This window comes from Marmota monax, unplaced genomic scaffold (assembly GCF_021218885.2).
Source record: "Marmota monax isolate L192 unplaced genomic scaffold, Marmota_monax_Labrador192_F-V1.1 WCK01_AAM20220418_F8-fsc00022, whole genome shotgun sequence".
Lineage (NCBI taxonomy): Eukaryota > Metazoa > Chordata > Mammalia > Rodentia > Sciuridae > Marmota > Marmota monax.
Genome location: NW_026695215.1, coordinates 928,600 through 954,622, shown reverse-complemented (window position 1 = coordinate 954,622; position 26,023 = coordinate 928,600). Strand labels below are relative to the sequence as shown.

Here is a 26,023-nt window from a genome sequence, read left to right as displayed (position 1 = left end):
TTTGAAGAATAACATTCATGGGATTCAGTGAACCAGTCTCTAGGTTACCTTTATTTTAGAATACTTTGGATAGTTATATTGGTATATGTGTGAAAATATTCTACAAATTTCCTCAGATTCAAGAATACCATTACTGGATTCCAAAAGTTATTAACTGCTACTTACTATAAATGCGTTTCAATTTTACTCTCTAAATAATGTGTGTAATAATATTTTAAAGAATTTCTCTCATGAAATATATTTTTTGTTCCTTTTTAAATCCAGAATTAACCCAGCAAGGAGGCTACAAATACGATTTTCTAAAAGAACGAAAGAAAGAAAGAAAGAAAGAAAGAAAGAAAGAAAGAAAGAAAGAAAGAAAGAAAGAAAGAAAGAAAGAAAGAAAGAAAGAAAGAAAGAGAAAACAAGACAGAACAAATCCGCCCGACCTGAAGACGGGGCTGGCGAGCAGGCCGAGCCGGAGCGCTGCCACCCACCCCTTAAGCCCACTCCTGATGCTCAGGTTGCAGCCTCTGCTGCTCAGGTGAGTCACCGTCTGATTGCTGCAGGTTCAGGAAGCTCTCCACCATCTACAAACCTCACCTACTCCTCAAGGTGAGTCACGCACATTATCGAGAGCAGGTCTCTCCAGTTGTTCCTGGGCAGGCGCGTTTCAAAGGGTGCCGCTGAGGGTGGCCTCAGAGGGGCAGGGAGCACCCAACCCTCCCTGGCAGGGGAGAAGATGCTTGCCTGCTGCAGCCCACCAGAAAGCCCACCTCGCTGCCAGCCTTAATCCCACCTGACTCCTCATCAGGGGAGGGGAGCTCGCCACAGCTGGAAGGCACTGGACAGGTGAATGGACAGCCACCCCACATTGAAAGGTAAGAAAGCCTCTCAACTATCTTAAAAACCGCGGTGGATGGGACGCAGTGCTGATGAAGACTGTAATTATACTTCTCCTTCAATCTGGGGTTTGAGGGAAAAGCAGAAATCAGATGCGGGTTGTACCAGATACTGGCCCCTGGCGGGGCGCGCGCCCTGGAGGGACCCCTGCTTCAGCCTCCCGTCCCCCAGGCAGAGCCCAGCCGCCTGCTACCCCTCCTGGGCGCTCCTCTTGGTTGCACATCCATCCAGTGGATCGCTTTCCACCCTGGCTTCATTAGAAGAGCAAAATCCAAGGCCACTCATAATTGATCCCCAGGACCCCAACTTAGGTCTGCCTCCTAATCTTTTATCCATATTTCTTTAAAAGAGATCAAAGGAAGAAAAAAGGATTCTTTTTTTGTCCCAGTTGCTTCATTTCAATAGAAAGAATCTCAGTCTTTCACTGTGCCACAAAGAACAGGGCAGACTTCATTCTGATGCCTTGAGACAGCGTGTCTGAACAGGCAGGAAGGCCGGGAAGCCGCCGCACCTGGCCACAGGCACCGGCTCAGCCATGCTCCCCTCTGACTGTTGGGCAACTTGGCACCCAGGGAGGAGAGGAAAGGCAAGAGAGCTTTCACTCTTCTAAATTAGAATAAAGACTTTAACCCATGAAGTCCCAGGTTTCCAGGTCTGCAAACAGTAACTGTTTCAAAGCCACCGAAAGTGGTATATTTGCTGTTTGAGTTTTTATACATGTTTGCCATCAGGGCTCATGGGACAAAGTGGGTTAAATGATGGATGCACTTAGGGTAGAGAGAACTTTTATTTTTTAGGCTAAGCTTTATCTACAAACAGTTTCACATCATGTTCTCAAGTTGAATCTGTTGTCATGTTAGGTATAATAACATTTATAATAATGGTTTTCTTTCATAATTCTAATTTGAGACTTCAATTTGTAACCAATATGAACAACGAAAAATTATTATATGTTGGGGGTTAGCCAGACACCCTGCTGAAAGTACACGATTATTTCTGCCAATTCAAAGTGAACTGTCTCCATGAAGCTAGGCAAGGAAACGGCATGTTCTGAGTCCCCTACTCAGGTCATTGTTCCCACACCTCTCTAAAGACTGCTGCAGCAGGAATGCATGGGAAGGAAGAGGAGAAGATCTAGCTAGCTTCTCAATTCTCTATTTTTTAAAGAGACAGTCTAGAAGCCAGGAACAGTAGTGCACGCCTGTAATCCCAGCGGCTCTGGAGGGTTGCAAGTTCAAGGAAGGCACCAGAAAGTTAGTGGGGCCCTAAGCAGCTTAGCGATCCTGTCTCAAAAACTAAAAAGGACTGGGGATGTGGCTCAGTGGTAAAGCACTGCTGGGTTTAATCAAGAGTTTAAAAAAATAAAGGATGTAGCCAAGAAAAGAAAGTATTTAGTCAGAGGACCGTAACTATTTCATGAGGACCCTGAGGGGGATGTTTGAACCTGAGATGGTCCTCGCAGAGACACCAGGAGGGAGAGGGAAGTGCGGTAGATCTATGCTCTCCCTTGGGCTGTGTGCGGCAGCTGGCCAGCTCAGCTTCCTCGCTTGATATCTTAGTGTGTCGTTCTCTGTGAGAACACTCCTTTCAAGCTAGCTCTAAGGGGATGCCACAGACATTTAAGGTACAAAAGATCACAGTGCAATTGTGTTTACTATGCTTCCAAACTGAGAAAAGCTACAAAAGTCTGTGAAAGTCCCACAAAGCCCAACAGAAGGTGCGTGGCGAAGGCCGCAAAGAAGCAGAGGTCTGAGCCAAGTGGCTCCGAGTCCCCGGGGAAGGCTCTCTGCACAGCACGAGGCAGCAGTCGGTTTAGGGAATGGAAAGCCCAGGGCTCAGCAGAAAAGCTGGGGTCACCAGTCACCAGTGTGACCTGGGGAAGGCTCCCAGTTCCCAAAGGTCTCTGCCCCTGCTCCCAGGCACAGTGAGGAGATTTGATTGGGTGCTTGTTGGAGGCCCCTTGCAGGGGAAGAATCCAAGACCAGAGAGGCTGAGTTTGAGGAACTCCCTGCAGCTGGCTGGGGCAGAGCCGGGGGGCCTCTGGTTTTGCCCTCCCCAGTTTCCTCTCAGGCAGTGCTGGGTATTTGGGGTGAGCCTTGGGTTCTCTGATAATCAAGCTCAGCACCTCAGCTCTCCTCCTGGGAAAGGGGATCCACAGGGGCAAAGGGCCTCCCCTGTGTCAGGCCAGGCTCCCATCTGACCTGGCAATGATCCCCACACCTGCGACCCTGTCCATGCAAACACAGGCGGAAGAGCGCACGCCCCTCCACTCTGCACCCAGTGAGCATCACTGGCCTCATTAGCATCCTTCCAGGCCCCAGATAAGGGAATGTCCACTAGCCTGCACTTGGAGGCACACCAGGCTTCACCTGGTACGAGGCACCAAAGCCAGTGTTTCCCACCACGAGTCTTCAATTCTACTCCTCCGTCATTCCAAAAAACGTTCATCATTTTGCAAGGAGAGGGTAACTCCTTCAACAACGCTTTCTGTTTTGTGATGTTGGGGATGGAACTCAGGGCCTTGTGCATGTTAGGTAAACACTGCCACTGAGCCACGTCCCAGCCCTGCTTCTGTCAGGGCTCACACAGGTCTATATGCCACTCACTGTCCTTCCTGCGGTGGGATAATAATTAGCACACACTGCTGGATTGATATGCGCCATGACTCCTGAATATCTTAGCAGATGTTATTTAGGGGGGGAAATACGCGATTTTAAGACGCTCACTCCAGCACCCCAATTGACAGCCCAGCAAACTGAGGGCTGAGTAGCCGACCAGCAAGAAGCACAGCTGGAGCGGGAGCACGCTGCCTGCTGGCTACCCTTCTCCTACTGCTTCCTGGGTTCAGAGCAAACTCGTTATTTGCTATCAGTTATCTCTTCTGTGGCAGCTGAATAGGTAAAAATATATCCATTTACTGTACACTTGCCATACAGTTTGACTATGGGGAATAGCTGATGCTGCCAGGTATGCTTACACAACTTGGGAGGCTGAAGCAGGAGGAGCACACTGGAGGCCAGCCTCAGCTATTCCACCTGACTTGCGCTCAAGTCCAGGCCTGGTCCTCACTGGCTGTGGCCACAGGACAAGCTCTGATGCTGCACCCACAGGCAGCACACATCTGCTGGGAGGCGTTCCCAAGCCTCAGCCTTCATTTGAAAGAACAAGAGAAACATTCTTACTTCCACTCAAGAGCAGCATATGGACACTGAGTTCTTATTAAATGCCAGGTCTGAATAAAAGGGCCATGCTAGGGCAGGACCCCGTTAGGTCCACGAGGACTGCCTTCCAGAAGGGGAAACTAGGGCATAGAGGGTGGGCAACTCACCCAAGTAAAGAGATCTGAAAGTTGAATCCAATGTCCTTTTTAATAAGTCAAAATGCATGTGACTTAGAATAGCCCTAGGTGCACAGAGACATCAGCCAGGCCCACCGAACCCTGTAGTACTGTTGTCCCTGCCACCTCCTGAGAGAGGGGCCTGTACCTTGGCACTGCCAGGGGAGGGCTGTGCAGCCTGAAGGGGCTTGCAGGCTGGAGAGGCCACTGGCTTTCAGCCCCAGAGCACCTCTCCAGAGGACACAGAGCAAGTGAGGCCTGGCTGGTGAGGTCCAGGAGGCCAGAGCATGTTCACGACTAAATACAAGAAGATTCCAGCTGCCCTCAAAGCACAGCCAGTGTTAACAGGCAGCAGAAACAAAGAACCCAAGGTCCCCACACCATAGGAGCTCACGACATAGCTGAAGAAAGAAAAATATTCATAGAAAATGAGGTCTGGGTGCACAGACGCCGGAGTTCAGCTGCATGGTGCTTAGGCTGAGAACCGAGAGGCCAGAGCCAGAAGGCCAATGAGTGGAGGCCAGCTGTCTCTGGACCACAGGCACTGAGGGCAGGTCACAGTCCACTCATCCCTGGTCTTGAGAACAGTGTTCCTACAGGCATGCTAGCAAGCTTTCCTGACTTCAAAATGCTTGGTTAAAACAAACACTAAAATAAGGGGAGCTGTGATTCTTCACCCTAATTGTAATCTTAGAATCTGGCAAGTGTAAGGAGGACGAGTTTGGACAGGAAGGCCACCCATCCCAAACAGTGTAGCAAATGAATGAATCAGAGGGACAGCGGATGCCACCAAGGGGCTAGGCAGCTTCCACTTAGTAGTGCCTGTGGTGTCGACAGTGCATCCAGAAGATCCCTCTACACCTCGGTGCCAGCATGTGCCTGTTAATCATCAACATCACCTTCTCCATTCTGCCTAAATCAATCATTCAGATTCCATGCTGTAAACGATAAAATATACACAGAAAATGAAAAAACCGCCCACTCTGTGCTCCACACCAGCAGCATAATATCTCAAACACGACCCCTGTCCTTCATCCTGAGACCCAGTCCTGTACGAGGCATGCTGGGACAGCACGGTCTTTGCTCATGTTCAGTCGAGACCACAGGTAACCTAACAGGTACCCATCAGCCAGCCAGTTCAGAGGCCAGCTGGAATGCTCCAGGCTATAGAGCACCCTACAGCCCAGATAGCACGAGGGGGCCAGGCACACACGGGTCCCTGAGGTGTTTTCATCACACTGCTGCGTCTTCATAGTTCCTCTGGGAAGAGTGTTCAGGCCCTTCTCCCCAGCAGGCTGGGTCTAATTATAAGAACTCCCGAGCACTAGACCTAGCAGAAGAGCCAACTGAAAACATCCATTATGACTTATGGTATAAAAACATTTTCCTGTGGTCCAATCTGATCATCAGCACCAAGAACAAAGATGCTTTGTAGCTTCTGAAAGCACACAGATTCCAAGTCAATCATGGTGGCATGAAGTGCTCCGTCACTTTGGAAGGCAGAACAAGATGTTCATGGAAAAGACACTGGCAGGTGGCTGCCAAGGTGGGACTGGGTCAGAGTGGGGACCTCATCGCATGAGAACTTAACACAGGTCAAGTAGGTTTGGAGCGTAGACCCTGCCTGCCAGGTGCTCTGTCAAACGCTGGGGTCAGAAAGACGCAGGGATGCTTGGGCAGGCAAGAGAAGAACAAAAATGCCAAATGACAGCTGAGGGTGGGGCCATCAAGCAGGAGGACAGGAAGCTGAGATGAGGGCTCGGCTGGTCACACTGAGGGGTGAGGAGCCTGCCTCCTGCACCAGCACAGGAGGGGTCTGCAGGACAACAGGCCAGCCAGCGGGGCTGGGAACCTCGGGGTGGAGGGTAGACAGGATTAGGGAGGGAGCCTGGTCACCTACAGGGCCTTGAGCTGGGGCCTGGACAAGACCAGAAGACAAGACCAGAGACAAAGGAGGACATCAAGCAAGGAGATGTGGCCAGCAGAGGAAATCACACGTGAGAAATGTGAGGTGACATGGACACTCAGGTCCCCATCTCTCCACGTGAGGAAGCTACCAACTTTATATAGCCGCTCCAAAGAGTCATTTTCATTCAAATAATTCCACTCATTAGAGGAAGATTCTTTTTTTAAAGATGATTGATATCAGAAGTATACACTTACACAGGAATACTTTGAAAATAACTCTCGTGCGTAAGTCCTTTCTAAGTACATTAAACGTCAGGTCAGAGACTTTTACCCTTGGATGTGGGGGTGGGGTACTTGCTTTCACTGGAGGAGAGAAAAGGGAACAATGAGGGTTTGATACTGATGAAAACCGAAACATCCAGTGGTGTTGTGAAGACAAAGGGTATAAACTCAGTGGCCCCAGTCTCTTTAGGGACTGCTTTTACTCCCTAACCTGAAGAGCATTAAGCTTTGATTAAACTGCCACTCACTTAGGAGAGCTACCTGACAGCCGTCCTGCTGGGAGAGGCCTGGAGGACACCTTTCCCAGACAGCCATCAGAGGACCCGATCAGAACGCAAAGGTGACAACCAACCACACAGACAAAGCTCTACTCCCCAGCACAATGCTCCGGCCACAGGGTAGCCCTGCCCTGAAGAATGGCTACACAACCTTAGAGAGAGCCTCTTCTCCTCTGCACAGCTGGCAGATGGTGACCACTCCTGGGCCCTGGTCAGCCCCGCCTGTACTCAACTAAAGCCACTCCACTGGCTGGTTATGCAGACTGCAGCCCCAAAGGCCCAGTGCAGCTGCCTCAGCGTCCATGATCCAGGATTTATCTGAGTACCTTACACTAGGCTGGAACAGAAAATTCAAATGTGTATTTCAAATGAAAAAAACCCGCAAAATTTGATGAAGACTTTCATTATTAAGCAGAAAAAGTATGTTTCCCTGGAATTTACCCTTTTATATACCATGGTGTTGACCACAGCTCACCAGATTCTCATGGCACCTTTAGGAGAGAGCACAGGTGATTATTAGTCTCCTCTTTTCATAGATGAGAAGGCTCAAGCTCTGAGAAACAAAATGATATGTCCAAGGTCAATGAGTCAAAACCTTGACACCTGCCAATCGGATCCAGGCTCAGGAGGCCCCCTGGGGCTGCCCGCCAAGCACACTGCCAGCCTGGGGCCGGGAGACTGGACTCACTGCCTACCCTGCCCCTCATTATCTGCATCATGCAGGGAAACTTGCTGAATTTTTTTTTTTTTTAAACCAGGGATAGAACCTAAGAGTGCCACATCCCCAGCCCTCCCCCCACTTTTAAAATTTTATTTAGAGACAGGGTCTCAGTAAGTTGCTAAGGTTGGCTTTGAACTTGCAACCCTCCTGCCTCAGCCTCCAGAGCTGCTGGGGTTATAGGCCTGCCTCATACAGCAAAGTCTTGTTGAGGTTTCTCTCCGGAGGAGGACTGAGGTTAGAACAATTCCATATAAACCCTGTCCTCGAGGAACTTACAGTCAAGTTTGTACCTACTTGTCCCATAAAAATACACACACACACACACACACACACACCCGGTGCAAGGTGCCCTGAAAAAATATGTGAAGTCTCAATGTGAACACAAATCATGCCTAAAGCAGTCTACAGACACCAACACAGCTATGGCAGAGACTCTGAGGGCGGCAGCTGAAAATGTGAATGAAGTGCTGCTGTGCTTTACATTCCAAGGCCCCAGGAGACCTCCTCCACACATTAATGCATTAATGAGATGCTTGTTGAATACAGTGACCTAATTCCATTACAAAAGAGGTACCTACCAATGAGGCAACCCTCCTCCGCGGGGGCTTTCAGCAGAGCTGTCCTCTCAGGTTGTTGGAGAGCAGGTGCTCACAGGCTCAAACACAGACACAGGAACAGATTTAAACTGGGAAAGAGTCTTGGGTTATCGGTGACCACAGGATGCGAGATGCAGAAACTCTGAGGTCTTCTGTGAAGGTCTCTGTCACTAAAAACTGGGCTACCTCAGGACTCCCACAGGACCTGCGGGGGCAGGGCTGCTTCTCAACAAGAAAGTGGGGACATGACCACCAGGACTGAGGGACATCCTCACAGCTAAGATGTGAGCTTGCAGAGGGCCAGCAGGGAGGCCAAGAGGGCCTATGAGGCAGTCATTTAAGAACCACCAACACCACCAAATAAGAAGTCCAGAAAATCACTCAGGGCAACCATGTTCAGGGACCATTTATCTTTCAGCTCTTGACCAGAGGGCAGTAATGAGACTCATGGAGCCCAGGGAGAGTCTGGTTCGCTGTGGCCCGGCAGGGCCCTTCTGCCCGCTCTTCCTGACTAGGAGGGTTTCCCCAGCATGTACAAGTGACCCACCTCCCCTGCTGGGGTCCAGCCCAGGACTGCAGGCCTGAGTGCTCCCGGGAGCCACTTGCTTCTGAGCCCTGGATGTTGCAGCTCCCTGCTCTTCCCGCCTCCCTTGCTCTTTCCAGGGAGGGGGCAGGGGTTCCATCAGCCTCCTCCACCACCAATGAGACCTGAAGACCTGGAGTCTCCACGTTTCCAACAATCAATGCAGCTAACGGGGTTTTCACTTGAGGGCCCAGCAGACCACTGGGAACAAAGCAAAACTCAATGATGACAATTACGCGAGTCCTTGGATAGGAACAAGACAGGAACTCCTGGAACTATTTTTTCCAGGTTACTAAGAGGTACCAGGAGAACCATTTTTAAAAGCACACCAAAAGGGAAATCAGAAAAGGGGTTTGTAGGGCTGGAGGGAGCCGGGAAGAGAGGACAAAATCCAAGCAAAGTGTGCCAGAAGCCATCTGGGTTCACTGTGACCTCACAGGATCAAATGGTGACTGGACCAAGGGTCGCAAAGTCAAGTGACCATAGGACCTGGCAGGCAAGATCCTGAGGGGAGGACATCATCAGGGGCACTTTGAGCATGTAAGGGCTCATTCCCCAGGGACAGGGCAGCTAAAACTGCTGGACGGTCCCTGCTTGGTACCAGCAGGTCTTCCCAGCATTCAGGATAGGACCCGGATGTGGATTCTTATGTGAAGTTTCGTGATGTTTTAAGGCAAATAAAACTAGAGATCTAGTTTGGAAGCTGAACAGTCCTTCACAAGTTTGGCAGGGAAAACGGAGCCCTCCCTCTTCCCGATCTCCCAAATAAGCCCCCAGAAGCCTTCTTTTACTCCTCAGCAGTGTAACAGAAGTAGCTGCAGCTTCAGTTCCGATCAGATTCAATGTGAACCCCAGCTCTACCCCATCACTCACTGTGTGAGTCAGGACAAGTTAATTAAACTGTCTGAACCTCATTATCCTCCTACCTGTGGGAGAAAAAAGAATTTCTAGGTCGCAGAGTTGCAGGGAGGGATGCTTGAGAAATCAAATCATGTGCGGACTTCAGAGTCCAAGACAAAGAAAACACTGGTACCTGGGAGCACTGTTCCCACAACCATAACCAAGGCAGGAGCAAGGAAGACAGCCCCAGGAGGCCACTGAGGGTGGCTGGAGGCAAACAGGAGGCCCCTGAGGAGCGATAGCATCTCAGCCTCAGGAAGGACTGGGAACCTGGGCCTGCCACAAACACCACATTCTCCAATGGTTTCATCAGCTTTGAGCTGGAGAGCTGGAGGTGGCAGGGCAGGATTCCGGCCCAGGAGCAGCCCTGGAACCAAGCCCTGATTCCTCTGCAGCAAGCCGCCTCTTGCAACACCCTGCAAGTGCTGGACACGCAGAGAATGTAAAGCCTCCTGGGGCACACCACGCAGGGATCCCAGGCTGAGCGCAAGGGGTGGAGACAAGCTGAAGCAGGCTGAGCACAAGTGCCAGTCACAGGACTCCTGGAGGGCAGCTGAGGCCACAGAGCACACAGCAGCATCAGCAAGAACAGGTGCAGGAGGACACAGGGCAGCCATGCAGCAGGCACCTTACCTATCAATCACAGCACACAGCAGGAGGTTGGTGCACCTGGGCTGGCTGCTCCTGCAACCACACCCCCACCTCCCAATATGGACAAATCCTCACACTCACATCATCTGTCATGTGGAGGGTGAGGAAACTGGGAGGCTCCTGAAGTCCAGGAGTCAGCAGAAGACTAGCTTCGGGCCTCCACCATAGCACCTAGGGGGCAGGGCAGGGGCTTCCATTCCCCTTGAGCTGGGAAACTCATTTTAAAATGCTGAGCACTAAATGATGAGCTTTGCAAACTCTGATCAGTTCTGTGTCCACGTCCACCTTACTCCCTCTGTCCTTCCTATAACAGACTTGTTTTTTGTTGTTGTTGTTGTTGTTGTTGTTTTTACAGTGAGAGTTGTCTGAAATTGCTGCCCCACTTCCTCCTCTCAAAAGTATTACTAAGCCTCTGTCACCTGCCCTGAGCAGGCCCAGCACAGCACATGCAGCACGGGCCACACCATCACCTGCCCCTGAGGCCTGCACAACGGCCCGGTGCTGCACTGAGTCCCTGGACGTCCCCACAGGATGAACTGCCCAGCAACTCTTTCTGGGCAATCCCCAGGGCTCTCTGGCTGCTACACCACATGCACTGCTCCCTGGGACTGCAGCCTGGCCACTCGCTCCACCATGGACTTCACCCTGGAGGTTCACATTAGATCCCGCAGCTGCTCCCAGCACCTGCTTTCTGCTGGTGGAACATCTGCTGAAGCAGCAGAAGAGACAAGACAGGAAACCAGCAGCCACACCGAAGCACCACATCACTCACCAAGCCCGGAGAGTCTCCCTGATCCCAGGAAACTCCAAAACCACTCCCGAAATAATTAGAATCCCAAGTCTTCCATAGGATTTCACCAGGAATTCAGAAAATGGGAACGTAGGTCCTGAACAAGCACAAATCACCAGACACATCTAGTGCCTCTGGATTAAAGTCCCAATTCCAAAAGAAGGAACCTGTAACCTAGTCACACTCTTCACAAGCAGTGAGTGGCCCTTGCCCGGCTCAGGAGTGGGGCTCTGCTGTGGCCCCTTTACTTGGCCGCCTGCCTCTAAAGAGGAAGTCGTCCTGTGCACCCTCTCCTTGGTCTTAGGAACTCATGCTTGTGGCACAGTGAGACATCTGCCTGGCTTTGTTCCCTTTCTGTGCACGCTTTTCCCCTTTTTCAACTTGAGATATAACTTCTGTGGTTTGGATTCATGTTACGCGGATGAGTCAGTGGTTTTCACAAATGGGAGAGGCTGGCGTAGCCGGGCCTAACACACTCTCCTCTCCCCAGTAAGCTCCCTGGCGCCCCGCCCCACAGCCAGGAACACTCTCTGCTTCCTGCCTTCCTAGACTTGCATTTTCTGGACATTTCACCTAAACAGCCTGTGGCCTTTCATGTCTGGCTTCTCTTCCTTGCCAACTGTGTCTGAGATCCAGCCCCATGTTGGCTGGACTTCACCTCCTCCCATTGCTGAGTAGCACCCCATCCCCCCGTGACAGTGCCACACTCCGTCTACCACCGCAGTCCCCAAATTCTGCCATGATCTACTATGAACCTCCATGTGTGAGTGTCCACGCGGCACCTCTTTTCTTCCCTTGGTGAGTGTACACCTAGGGGTAGGACCACTGGCTTATCTGAAAAACTGAGGCTGAACTTTTCCAGAAACTGCCCAGGTGGTTCCAAAATTCTCATCAGCACCATGCAGGGACCCTGTTTCTCCACATTCTCAGAAACACTTGCCACCATCTTTTATTTATAGGCATCGCTGAAGATGTGAAGTGGTGACAGCTGTGGTCTTGCTTGGGTTTCTCTGCGGATGAATGAGGTTCAGGGTTTCTAATGGTCTCTCAGTGAAATGACCAGACAATCTGTTGACCAACTGGGTCATTTTCTTTTTAATAAGAACCCTCTCTGATATTCTGAATGTGAATCCCCTACCAGAAAAGTGGGATGCAAGCCCCTCACCCAGGTTCTGTCTGGGCCCTCAGCCAGCTCTGTGCTCTCACCACCTCTACCAGCTTCTGCTGGGGAAGCCCCAGAGGACAGCAGGGACAGGACAGCCGCACAGGTTGGGACAGAGAGGCCTAAGGTGACAGGTGTGCTGCTCAGGTCACTTTCCTCAGTCACTCTCCCAGGGAAATGATCATGCGTAAACTGAAAGCGTGGTTTCGCCTCCCTGTGATCTGGTAAAAACTAACACAAGGCCGCACCGAACAGGGGGGACACGGAGAGCCTCATTATTGCCTCTGCTGCAGTGACCAAGACCATGCCTCCACACACCCACCGTTTGCCACACCCTGTGCCTATTCAAGGGGCCTAAACCCTCAGAATAGCTAATCGGGGTGTTCCTGAAATTTCTAAAAGCGTTTCTTTTCTATCTACTACTAAGTTCATATCGAATTGCAGGTGACATTAGCAAATGGAAGTGAGAATACGATGACAGGATGCAGGCCTCTCAACTCTTGACTTACTTGTTTTTTCCTCCCAGGGGCCCTTCCCTTCTACCTTGGCAAACCTGCCGACAGGAGCCAGTGGGCCTGCTGCACCTGAGGAGTGCAGCCACTCGGGTCTCGGCAGCTGTGTGGTGTAAGAGCGAGAGCAGTTAGGGACACCCAAGTCCCGCATGGCACCCTCAGAGCAGGCAGCTCAGTGGGCTGCACACCACCCAGAGCACCTCCCTGGATGTCCTCTCTGGCCAGTGCTGGGAAGAAGGGCAGGGCAAGGTGTTCCACAGCTCTCAAAACCACACACACATACGATCTTGGCTTATCGTCACCAAAACGTGGCCAAGCATCTAAATACATCTAAATGCTGTATTTAGCCAGAGTGAGACACTCAAACCTAGTCAGCGGCCCCAGTTCTGAGGACCATCCTTAAGTCCGTGGAGACTCTGACAGATGTTACAGTCCAGTGCAGAAGGGTCTTGTTGCCTGCAGGTGTCACACAGCTAGTGAGTAAACAGGCAGAACCAGAACCCAGAGAGCAGGAGGTGGCAGGGCAGGGTACACCCAAGCCCATAAAGCCAGCGCAGGCCTTTCCCCAGTGTGGGAACAATCCCACTTGGACACGCGTCCCAACACAGGTGCGCTTGTCTATACCTGCTCAGGTCAGTACAAACCCAGCACCACCACCAAGGACAAAATAGAGGAGACAGGGGTCGCAGAGAGACAGACAGGGAAGACTTCTGAGGGGACACTGAGAACCAGCCTCTGTGACGCGCCCTCCTTCCACCCCGCAGGAGAGTTACTGCCTCTCCTCTCTCAGAAGGGGACACTGGGTCACAGAGCTGTTGACCAACTTCCCAGAGGTACACAGAGGGTTCCAGGGGGAGAGCAGGCACAGGAACAGCCTGCACTTCATAGCAGGTGCATAATGGCACAACAAGAGACCACTTGTGTGGTACGGCTGTCCACGTCCAGAACATGTGCTTTCTGAATCTTGGTGGCTGATGACTTTGTTACTGAAAAGTTAATATGTGTTATATTCAAAATCCTGCTGGCACAGATCTATGATCCCAGCTACTCACGAGGCTGAGACAGGAGGATCACAAGTGCGAGGTCAGCCTCAGCAATGTGGCAAGACCCTGTCTCAAAATAAAAAAATTAAAAGGGCAGGGGATGTAGCTCAGTGGTAGAGCACCCCTGAGTCCCAAACCAAAGAAAATCCTTCCCAACTGTTTTATTGTTTGTTAGGTTTTTTTGTAATTTTTGCCATTTTTCTTTTTTCTAGAAATCAAACCAGGAACCGCCGATGCTGATCCGACGCCTCGGCCGTCCCCCGGAGCGTCCTGACATGCATTTTTGCTCACAAAGCATAACTGAAGAATGGGGCTCAACTTGACACTTGCCAGACTACCAAGTAAGCTGTCGTGGGAAAGAGGTGGGGGTGCTCCATCAGTGACTTCTCTGCACTGTGTGCGATTTGGGGTCCCTCATGGTTACAGGACCACTCACCAACCAGCAGCTAGCCTTGCTTCTCAGTAAGTAAGAAGCGGCAGCCAAGAAGGATGGTGTCTCCAGGGTGACACCCTCGGGATCACTGCTTTAGACTGGGCTTCATCTAGACGCTGCCTCTGAGGGGACAAAACCAACCCCCTGGAGAAAGACTGCAAAACCAAGCAAATGAAAGCAAAGCACAGCTGACTGTCCACATGGGTAGTCTAGACCAGGGTCGCTGAAGCCCCCCAGGGGACACAAGGCAACCTTGACCCCTCTGCTGTGCCACATTTGAGAGCTCCTACAAGAGCCACTGGGGCAAGCAGTGCAGACCCGTAATCTGCATGACTTCATGCCCACATGGCAGGGAGAGCAATGACATAGGTTGGCACTTTTATATTTTTTGCCAGAGTGACACACCCCAGTTAGCAACAATGTTTCCCCACAATCAGAGGTGCCAGAACTCTCCACCAGTCCCTATCACTCCCAGTGTGGCACTGTCAACAAGACAAACTGAATTTGGTACCTTACAGGATGCACACACACCTCCTATGGACCAGATGCTATGCTCAGAATGACATGTGTCCCACTTGGACATGCGTTTAACCCTCAGGAGCCAGCAGGACAGCTCTTACCCACTCAGTTTCATTAAGTGTTATCATTTGGGACGTTCTCCAAATCTGTGATAGCCAATAAACAGCCACATGGGGATTGAGTAAGGAATGCACACACTTGAAAGAGGTAATGCAGAGGAGAAGCGGAATTTGTTCCTGTGCTCAGCTGGACTTTAATTTTAAGTGACGTGTGGTTAGCTCTGGATCTGCCCACACAGCCCACAAAGTCCTCCAATGCACACATGCGTGCACAGAGGACCGATGCCCATTCCGCTACAAGCAGCCAGACCCCCACCTGTCACACACCTCTGTCACATGCACACACGCACACGTGCATGACTCTCTGCCACCTGTGAGTCATACACAGGTAACTTCTTATGGAACCAGGGTTCTCATATGCCCATCTGTTTGCTGGGGAAGGTGTGGGCAGGTCCAGCAGTCTTGCTCTTTGCTCCCCACGTAGTCTTCATCACACCTGCACTAAACAGGCAGGCACCCCACCCTGAAATCAACAAATATAGAGACCAGCAGCCCTTATGTGGCAAAAGCCGCTTCGAACTTCCCTCAGGTGACACCCCAGGCGGTTCTGCTTGGCCGGGTCTTTCTCAGCACGTGATAGAACGGCCTGGTGAAGGAAGCCGTAGGGTTCCCATGATCGTGCCCCTGAGCGGGGACACTGGCAGAGAGATGCTCCTGAGCACACGCAAGTTCTAAAAAGTGCAGGGCAGTGGTAGAGGAAGGGCTGAGCAGGCAGCAGGAGGTGCCTGACACAGACCAACCCTGAAAGCTGGCCAAACTCTCCATGCTATCCAGAGACTGTCAGAGCCACAGGCATGGGCTTCACCTGCTCCTAGGCAGCCGTGTTTGGCCCTCCACTACCTGGCTAGCTCACAAACAACCCTGCACAGGTTTTAACAAGTAATCTGCTTAAGCTGTGCTGTCAGTGTGGAATGGGGGATGAAGTAAACCCAGGTCCAGGTCTCACTAGCCAAGTTTAACAAGATCTATGTTCCAGTGTTCGTCCCCATGTACACAAAGGAAGCCACTATTGTGGAGGTAACAAAATCTCCAGGCTGGACACCAGACTGAATCGAAGCCACAGAACGGCTCCACTCCACTGTGGAGTGGAGCCCTATCCTGCTGGGCAGTGGAACCCTGTCCTGCTGGGCAGTCTCCATGTACAGAACGGAGTACACACACAGACGTCTCTTGGCACTCTGATTTAAGGCTCTGTCTTTAATAACATCCATAATTGCTAGGTAGATGATGGTCTAATAGGAGTGCTGGTTCATATAATTAAACTCTAAGATATTATAATGACATAGTGAACAGACTCACAATCCCCAAGGGATGTCGGGAGGAGGGTGGGTTTTCCTTTCCACTGTGGATTTGCGCACAGAGCCGGGGGCAACAGCAAGAGCTGAAACACCCCACAACCAGTCTGCTGGAGCCCCAGAGCCCCCACTGGCCTTTCAAAAGCTCTGGAACTCAGTGAAGAAGCAACTGTCCCAAGGCACAGCACTGGGCCTGCTCCAGTTCAAGCTGGATCCCTAGGTTGGATCCTTGACCCCTCTGCCTCCCTAAGGGTTCCGCTCTGGGAAAGATGAAAGTTACTGCTAGTCATTTAATTGGGTAAATCAATTCAAGCAGATATCTAATCCTGGTTAAAAGTACACTTCTGAGAAGCTTCTAATGGCTTTGATGCTAATTTGGGTCTTCTGGTGCAGAATCAACCTAGACTACAACACTTTATTAAATAAAATAGGCTTGAATGATACTGTTCAAGACAATATTTGAAACTGGCAGCAGTAATTCGGGTGGCAGCTGAATCAGGCATTTAAACGTGTAAAGCTTAATAATACTGTGGGTCTCATAACAGGCTAGTCCAGGGACAAATTAGTAGCCTGTACAAGAGTATTTAGGCCAGGAAAACCAGGTTTTAAAATGCAGCAAGGACAAAGGGAGAAGAATTAGAATGAGGACCAAGCTGATCAGGAAGAACCTGCATTGAAATTCCAGGCAGCAATTTGAGAACCTGTTTTTGGATTATAATCACCAAAACAATCTTTCCTAGTTCACTTCTTCAAAGAAGGAAAACAAAATACATCCTACAGTGACTATCATCTAGAGAAGTGCAGGTAAAATCACACCAAAACCTAAATAAGACCGTTCTAAAACACAAATGCAACTATAATAAATATTATTAATTAGCAGGAAGTAAAAATTCGAAAGTGATCTTCTTCTTAAAAAGTAAATTTGTAAATTGTGTCAGTCAGGGCTCTCTAAAAGGGCAGATGGCAAATTGAGACCAAATGGCCAAGAGCTTCACTGGGGGAAGTGGCTTCTAAGGAAACTGGGTAGAGGCCAGAGAGAGAAGTGGCCCTCAGACAGCTGTGAGGAGAGAGGGGCAGGCTGAGGAGTCAGAGCCAGAGCACAGCCCAGGGGGAGGCTCCCAGGAGACTGCTCAGGGACCTCTAGCCACTGGCAGGAAGCACAGCAGGCTGGTCTGAGCATCCTGCCCCGTGCAGTGACAGGGGAACAGTCCTGGGGAGCAAGCGTGTCCCTGCAGGAAGGTGGCGGGGGGTATAGAGCACAGAGCCGCAGCCGTCCCTCCACACTTCCCACACACGGGATCAGGGGTCATTTTCATGGCTGGCACATAAATGCTTGTAAACCATTTCCATGACCATGTGATGGATGGTATGAGAGAATTCTTCATTCACATGAGCCAAAAATTCAAGAAAGCTAAAATTTTTAGAAACTCATGCAATAAGCATGAGAGGTATAATCTAGCCTTGTAAATAAGACGACTGTAGCAGGCGGCAATTACTTTAACAAGTGCGTTCCTTGGTCATAAACTTAAATACTAACAAGCAGAAAACAAAATCAGCGCTTTTCCACTGGACCACACAACAGTGTTTGACTGTGGATCTTCTCAGCCATGCAAACACATTTTACGAAACATACACTAGACGGAGGATGACAGTTAGGGATGACTGTAATCCAAGCCCGGGTTATCTTAGGGATTTCACACCTACCTATAACTTAATTACTTCTACAATAATGAAAATGGACCTAGAAGAATGAGCAAGTCGGTTTACTTCTACCCTAGACTTTGCTGTACTTTAGAAGACAAATTTTCTTTTTATTTAAAAAAAATTTAATATTTATTTTTAAAGAATCACAAGTATTATAAGGAATTCACAGGCAAAAATTCAAAATAACTCCTTCCCCACTCCTGAGGACCACGCAGCTTAAACCAGGTATGCTGGGGGTTGGGGACCTGCAGAGTGCGGCAAAGACCAGGGAGAAATCACCATCCCACTGGATGTTACTTTCTTGTTATAGAAAATTTCAATTTTCTTCCTTCTGTTTGTGATGCTGACAAACACTGAATTAAAAGTCAGGGAAATCTACAGTGATAATGCCCATTTTCAAAAGGCCAAATCACTGAGAATCAGGAGCATGACTTTTCACTCAGGACCAGGTGTGGGGGAGGGGAGGCCACCCACTCTCTAGCCTCTCAAAGCATTAACAAAGTGCTAAATTGGTTCCTAAATTCCCGAGGTCACCCTGAATCCCACTCCCAACACCGCAGCACATCCACAGCTCGGGGGCCCTGGCAGGTGAACATGCCACTCACTGATGTCCCCTGCTTCATTTCTCCTGCAGATGACGGGGCTCACGGCCAAGGGAGTCTCACCTCAAGTAACTCCAGTGCTGGGTTCCGAGCGAATGCCACCCTGCACAATGAGTTTGACACTATCATCCTGCCTGTGCTCTACCTGGTCCTGTTTGTGGCCAGCATCCTGCTGAATGGGCTGGCCGTGTGGATCTTCTTCCACATCAGGAATAAAACCAGCTTCATATTTTACCTCAAGAACATAGTGGTGGCTGACCTTGTCATGACGCTGACATTTCCCTTTCGGATTGTGCACGACGCAGGCTTTGGCCCCTGGTACTTCAAGTTCATCCTCTGCAGATACACGTCGGTTCTGTTTTACGCAAACATGTACACGTGCATCGTGTTCCTCGGGCTGATCAGCATCGACCGCTACCTGAAGGTGGTGAAGCCCTTTGGTGACTCGCGCATGTACAGCGTGACCTTCACGAAGGTGCTGTCTGGCTGCGTGTGGGCGGTCACCGTTCTGCTGTCCTTGCCAAACATCATCCTCACCAATGTCCAGCCCACCCAGGAGAACATCCACGACTGCATGAGGCTCAAAAACCCGCTAGGCATCCAGTGGCATCGGGCTGTCGTCTATGTCCACAGCTGCCTGTTCGTGGTAGTGCTGGTGATTCTGATCGGCTGCTACATTGCCATTTCCAGGTACATCCACAAATCCAGCCGGCAGTTCATCAGCCAGTCTAGCCGGAAGCGCAAGCACAACCAGAGCATCCGGGTGGTCGTGGCCGTGTTCTTCACCTGCTTCCTGCCCTACCACTTGTGCAGGATCCCCTTCACCTTCAGCCACCTGGACAGGCTCCTGGATGAGTCCGCACACAAGATCCTGTACTACTGCGAGGAAATGACGCTTTTCTTGTCTGCATGCAACGTTTGCCTGGATCCAATAATTTACTTTTTCATGTGCAGGTCATTTTCAAGAAGGTTGTTCAAGAAATCCAATATCAGAACCAGAAGTGAGAGCATCAGGTCACTGCAGAGTGTCAGAAGGTCAGAAGTCCGCATATATTATGACTATACTGATGTGTGAGGCTGGGGCGGGGGGCGGCCCTGTGGGGGTCCTTGTACAGAGTGTAAATAAATGTCACTTTCCATTACTGTGGCTGGAGCCCATCAAAACATGAATTTAGAAAAGAACCACAGGAACGTGAAAGTGGGCGTAATTTGGAACTGAGAAAAGCAGTCAGGCACAGCGAAAAGTGAGGTGGCGGGGGCACCGCAGTTTCCCCCAGAACACGCTGCGGCCCCCAGGTCACTTTTGCAGAGAACACAAGTATAAAGAGAAATCTCTTTAGCCTTGAGGGTTAAGATTTGGGGAAGACTGCCAGGTGTGGTGGTGCACACCTGTAATGCAGCAGCTCAGGAGGCTTAGGCAGGAGGATCGAAAGTTCAAAGCCAGCCTCAGCAACTCAGCGAGGTGCTAAGCAATGTACCAAGACCCTGTCTCTAAATATTTTTTTTATTTTTTTTATTTTTTTAGTGTTGGGGATGCAGCTCAGTGGTACAGCACCCCCTGAGTTCAATCCCCAATACAAAAACAAAGATTTGGGAAAGACAAGGCTGTTTTCAAACAGCCCACTATTTATAAGTGAGTCAATATTGATTACTAGGCCTTCCAAGACCTCTGGCCAATGTCCCCTGGCTGTGCTTAACAAGGTCTTATGCACATAAGAAAAATTGTGTGGTGGGAGGAGCGGAAAGAAGTTCAGCTGTAAAAGCAACATATTGAAAATGGCAAGTTCAAAAAACTGATTTTAAATATGATTTTAAATGAATATTAAGAAAAGACTACATTGGATATAGTCCTCTGAAGTGACGTTTCCCATTATCATACTACCTTTTTGATGAGTTTAAGTCCTCACATACTAAAGGCAGAGAAGAAAACACAGAGGCTTAGCTAATAAGTACATTTCATTCATCAAACAGTCACTTAACAATCTTTTTACTTTAGGAAGACTGTTAGTAAAATGTTCTTCCCTATAATTATTCCCAACCTCTAATAGGAATACTGGTGTAAAACTATAGCTTAGATGAAAGGCAGAGCTCACTGTCAAGTCAAAATATACAGGAGTGGCCTCTTAAATCTCAGAATGTTTCCTTTCTTCAATGTACACCTCAGGGGTTCCTGCGTTAGCAGCACCGCCAGCTGTGAGAGCCAGGAGGAATGCCAGGTTTGTTCCCTGACCTAGGAGGGAGAGGGGAAGCACGGATGGAGGACCAGGGGCAGGGGGGCAGTCTGCTGCCTAATAGAGCGCGCTGCAGTTGCAAGGAGAGGGGACACACGTGCACAGTACGCACGTACTTCACCCCACACCCGTGAGCTGTCTGAGGAATTCTAAGTCAGAAGCTGAAAGTGAACAAAACTTAGGGTGCAAGAGTAACTTATGCAGGGTGACCTCCCCCTACCCTCAGGAACCCCAGACTACCCACAAGCGAGGTCATCTGGCAGAGGAGTTGGTGGGAAAGGAATTAAAACAATTATCTGACATCTTCTATCAAAACATCCATCCCTCCACCAACATGTCCACTCCACACCTGCAGGGGGCATTAGAATACGTAACTGCACACACCGCACCTGGTCATTCACTGGCCACCCTGGTTGCTCTGTGCCCCTAGCTGGATTAGGAAAGATGTGCTATAGATGAGCCAATGAGGTGCTGGTAGGAAAGGCTAAGGTCTCTTCCTTCCTCCCCAGGACACTGGGAAGAATCACACCCACCCTGTGCAAGGAGGCTCAGCGTCCCATCGAGGACAATAACCTCCTGCCACGGGACCACCCTCTCTACTGCATTTCCTCCACCTACAACCCACTCCACAGGGATGGATGCTGTTGAATACGCAGCTCCATCCAGACTCGGGGGTTTACTCCAGACCTGGCCCCATCCTCTGCTCCAGGCCTCCATTTTAGGAGGTCTTTAGGGTATTTCAAAACCCTTTGAATGTTTCTAAAATTAGAAACTTACACAAAGATGTGCCCTAAGTTATGGGCTCATCTAACAGGATGGTGGTTTTGTTTCTCTGAAATGGCATTTAATAATCAATGGGACCTCTTAAAACAGTGACTTAGAAAAAGTAGAAAGAGAGCATTATTATCCCCATTCTTAAAAAGTCATGTGACAAAAGCCATCAAAATCATAGGCTTGTATTCCCACAAATCATTTATCCAGGCAAACAAAGAATGGATCATTTCCATGAGTAAAATAATTACAATAGAAACAGTCCAAAATATGATTCTAATGTCGGAAAGTAGAACATAATATTCCATTAATAATAAAGAAAAAGAAAAATCTATTTAATTGCTTTTTCAAAATTGTCAATTTGGAAATATTCTCAAATATGAAATACAAAATCTCATATTCAAGGATTTTGGGTTAAACAGGTTGAATATTTCTTATCTAAAATGTTTGGGAAAGAAGGTTTCAGAGTTTTGTAATATTTGCACATACCTAATGAAGTATCTTAGAGACACTCTCACAACTCATTTGTTTCACCTGTGCCTAACACACACGACCAGAAGGTAATAACACACCACATTTGCTGTGGCCTCTGTGCCAACTGTAGTCCAGCACCTGGGGCCAGAGGTAGAGTCTACCACTATGGCACTGAGTCAGGTCTTTGAGCATTTAGACTCCAGATTTGCAAATTAGGGATGCTTAATGTATATGCAACACTTCAGTATCCTTTTTACAGCAATAAAATTCCATTCTTATTCTTCCTTTTATTCAGAAGAAAAACAAAGAATTTCCTAAAGGGGATTTTGATATTCTCCATAAAGCTGATATTCAAAATAACTCATCTTGTAGAATATCTTTCAATTTGTGTATTATTGACCCAGTTGTATTTATAAAGCCTCTTGATAAATATTTCCAAATACTATGCAATATTTTATTTCTCAGCTAAAGACTTAAGAGAACACTGCCTAGGAAAATGCGTAACTATAGATTAAATATTCAAGGCAAAATATTATACGTGTGTGCATATGTACACAAGCGAGTACACTTTAAGAAATGCTACACTCACTACAGAGAAATGAGATGTGCTAAGGGAAACAGAAACTCAAGGGGCTGGGACTGCTCAGTTGGTAAAGTGCTTGCCTCGCATGCATAAGACCCTGGGTTCAATGCCCAGCAATACCGCCCCCCCCCAAAAAAAAAAATCTTGAGAACAAAATAAAGCTGAGGATTACTCAAACCCTGTACATAAAGATTTTTCCCTGAGTAAACACAAGAAACTAACAAATCAATAAATGCTTATTAGGCACACACCATGTAAAATGACAGCGAGTTCAGCATGATAGAAAACAATCTCTGGATAATCCTAAGTGACTTCCTAAAGTACTTCCTATCATTGGGGGGGGGGGGGGAGGGGTTGGAGCGCACTCCCAGCCCACCAGCACCACCTCGTGGTGGTAAGCGTCAAAACAGGCTGAGAAACAACCTGTGTGCTGCTCACAGCCCGCCACCCAGCAGGGCAGCTGAGACTGTGGCTAGCCTCCCCTTAGAGGTCCATAATGTAACCTATTCCAAGGTTTACCTGAGTCGCCTGGAGCAGGGTGAGATAGAAATATCTGGAAGGAGTAATTAACACCTACAGGAAGTCATCATACAGCTATAAAAAGGGAACAAGAACTGAAAGGGTGGCAGAAACACAGGGATTTCATGTGAAAATGTTACTAAAAATAGTGGCTGCCCTTTCCAAAATAACAGAAAAATTAAAAATAAAGTGTAGCTTACCAATGGTTTCAACAACACCAAAAAAAAACACCAGAACTGAAGAGGAAAGAATGAAACTTTCAGCTTTAAATAATCAAGAAACCCATAAGATTCAAACAGCAACTTTCACTTTGAATGCTCTTAAATTTTTCTTATAAGCCACAGAAGAACTCAACTAAAATTATAAAAATGGCCAATGTGGCTCATGGTCACACATTTCTTTCCCTCTTCATTCGGAAACTAAGATAAAAGAACTAAGTTGGAAATCCCATTATTTGTTTCATAGGCAAATATTCTTAGTAAACTGTCCAGTTTCTATCTTGAACTATGCAGGAGAATACCCAATGCTTTAGTCTGGGCACTTCCACAACTCTCAGAAATGCCTGATTAAATTAGCCTCACACAGTCACAAATGTCACCAGATTTCCCAGAGCCTCCAAGTCCAAGTCTAGGTTTACATGCTCCATACAAGGCTTTCCAATGGCATTCTGGACACTTGCACAGGTACACAGGCACAAACACACAGTTCATGTAAGCAGGGTTAATGGATTCTGTGAAAAAAATGAGACCTGTCCCTTAAACCATGACAGTGTCTAAACAGTCTTTAAATATCTCATCCAGTGCTTCAGGGGCTGACATGCTCAAAGTCATCCGTCAATTACCAAAAATGAACTTTCTCCAAAAGCCTGAACTGTTCGCATGCCTTTGAATGATGGCTTCTCCTTGGTATTTTCCTTACAATCCTCTCCTCTGTGCCTTGTGGATTGTCGTGCTCCTGAGCTGAACCACCTTCCAACATTGTGTTCTTTGCCCCTTGAATGTCATGAATGAACTCAAGGGCCCCTTCACCCAGCAGGACCTCCAGCACTGCTCTCCCTGGGACTGCTCACCCTTTTGTCCACGCCAAGCTCGCTGAAGCTGTGGGCCTGCTTGGGTAAGGTTCCTGGCCAGCCAGCATTCCCACAGCAGCTACTTCTAATGGGTTTCTCTTTACATTTGAGGAGAATTTCACTTCCTGAACTGTCCCTTTTCACTTCTTTGTGTTCATCTTCATTGGTCAACTCTTTCGATGAGGTCTTTTTGTAAATGTCAGGCTGTCGTTGCTGGCGAGCGAGGCAACACAACCACAAACTCTGGTGCCTGTGCGTGAACAGTGAGTAGCAGCAGGTGTGCAGGGGGCTGCTACTGAGAGGGTGTCAAAGAAGTGAAACGCTCGGTCACCTAACCATGATCTATGAATGGGAGAGCTGGCAGTGAAGTTCATACTTCATGCAATTATGCACAGTCAATAAACCGTGGTAGCTAAAACTCAACTTGTGTTGCTGAAAGATGGGTCCATTTAACCGAATCATGATAGCCCAAACAGATGCATGTCACAGCTGTGAGACCCAGACTGACTGTCTCTGTGTGTGTGACCATAATCACAATAAGAGAATCAGAGGAATTTGCAAGTGATATGCAATGCAGTTTGCAAACAGTGAAGGAGATACCACTCGTCATTCTGTGTGAAGATGTCGGATGCCAGCACCTACACATTCAATGATGGGGACTCAAGAGCCACCAGGGTTGCGACCAATGCCCCTATGTCACCACCACCAGTGATGTGACTTCTACAATGAGGAACTCTCAGACATTTCCAAATTAGATAAACAAAAGCTCCATTCCTGTAAAATACTGGTTAATATACATGGAACTAGGCAAAAATACACCTCCTGTGAAAAACAGATATAAATTTCAGGCTCCAATGTTGATAAGCCGGTCTTGCGCCCTGAGAATAGCTTGGTGGAGAGCACAGGTCGCCCTGGTATGACACCGTCACCCAGGCCAGCCACCATCCACAACAAGGAAATACCTCAGAGTCTCCCCTCTGGGAGACTGCACCCTAGGCTACATTCCTAGGAAACTCTGGTCTGTATTGCTACAGTATTTGCAAAAAGAGAAGAACATGTTCAACCACATGGAAACCCAGCGGTCCAGCTGTCAGTAAGAGCTAAGCTGACTTACAGAGGGACTGAACAATGTCCAAAGGGAAGAATGAGGCACATTTTTTTCATTTCCAATTCTACACAATCACAAAAATGGGAAAAAGAAAGGAAACGATCTCTGTGCGGTCTGTATCTGAACTTCACACAAGACGCCTGCTTTGAAGTTCAGTGTATTCTACAAATGTTTATTTAAAGACAGCTCTTTATAGATACATAGAAACAAACATCTCCCAGAAAAACTCATGAGGCAAATTAAAAACAGATAATGATAAAATCTTGTACAGTGTGTGCCAGTCATGGTCCAAAGCCCTCTACACACAGAATTCCTTCATCCGCACAACAACGCTATGGAAGGCATGCGGTCACAACCCCCCCCCCCCCTTCACAGACCTGGGTGGGGAGGCGCCAGCAGAGGCTCAGTATAAGGCTGGGAAGGAAGACAGAGAAGGTGTGAGGGGGTGCGACTCCAAAGTCCAGGTTCTCATGGGGCTGCACACTCCCCTGCCCCACCTCACCTACCCATGACCCCCCTCTGTTCCTCACTGCCATCAATAGCCCTACACCAATGTCTACCAATGCACCCCCAGAAATGCACTTCTCCAGGTATTACCAGTAATTACCAAAGCCTGCTTAATTACTCAGGTTATCAAATGCTTTTAGCCCAACTATATTAACACTTGCAGTCTCCTAGGAGCCTGGGTATGTCGTTTCCTGGCTTGGTGCTCATTGTTTGAGATTTTTGCTTAAAGCCCCAGAAAGAACACAGCCCACCCAAACTGAACCTTTCTCTCTGCTCTTGTTTCCTGAAGGAAGACGTTATCTAAATTCTAATTTATACTCTTTTTCTTCTTCAAAGCAAAGCCGTCACAAACCTTTCTTAACACTTTTACCTCCAGGTGCAAAACAGTCTGATTTCAGGACCTCCTTGGAGATGGAGGTTGCCCTTGCCCTACCAAGGCACCAC

General features: G+C 48.7%; 2 protein-coding genes across 7 annotated transcripts in view; one reads left to right on the top strand and one right to left on the bottom strand.

Moving 5' to 3' along the window:
- The window catches only part of Med12l (mediator complex subunit 12L), a 266,032-nt gene that overhangs the window by 95,626 nt on the left and 144,383 nt on the right, over window positions 1-26,023 (bottom strand). The gene's annotated exons all lie outside the window — the stretch shown is intronic.
- Gpr87 (G protein-coupled receptor 87) lies at window positions 458-25,379 on the top strand. Its single transcript, XM_046431230.2, has 3 exons — window positions 458-860; window positions 13,858-13,986; window positions 18,350-25,379. Exons 2-3 carry the CDS (start codon window positions 13,953-13,955, stop codon window positions 19,390-19,392), a joined length of 1,077 nt encoding a protein of 358 aa, XP_046287186.1. The 5' UTR covers window positions 458-860; window positions 13,858-13,952; the 3' UTR covers window positions 19,393-25,379.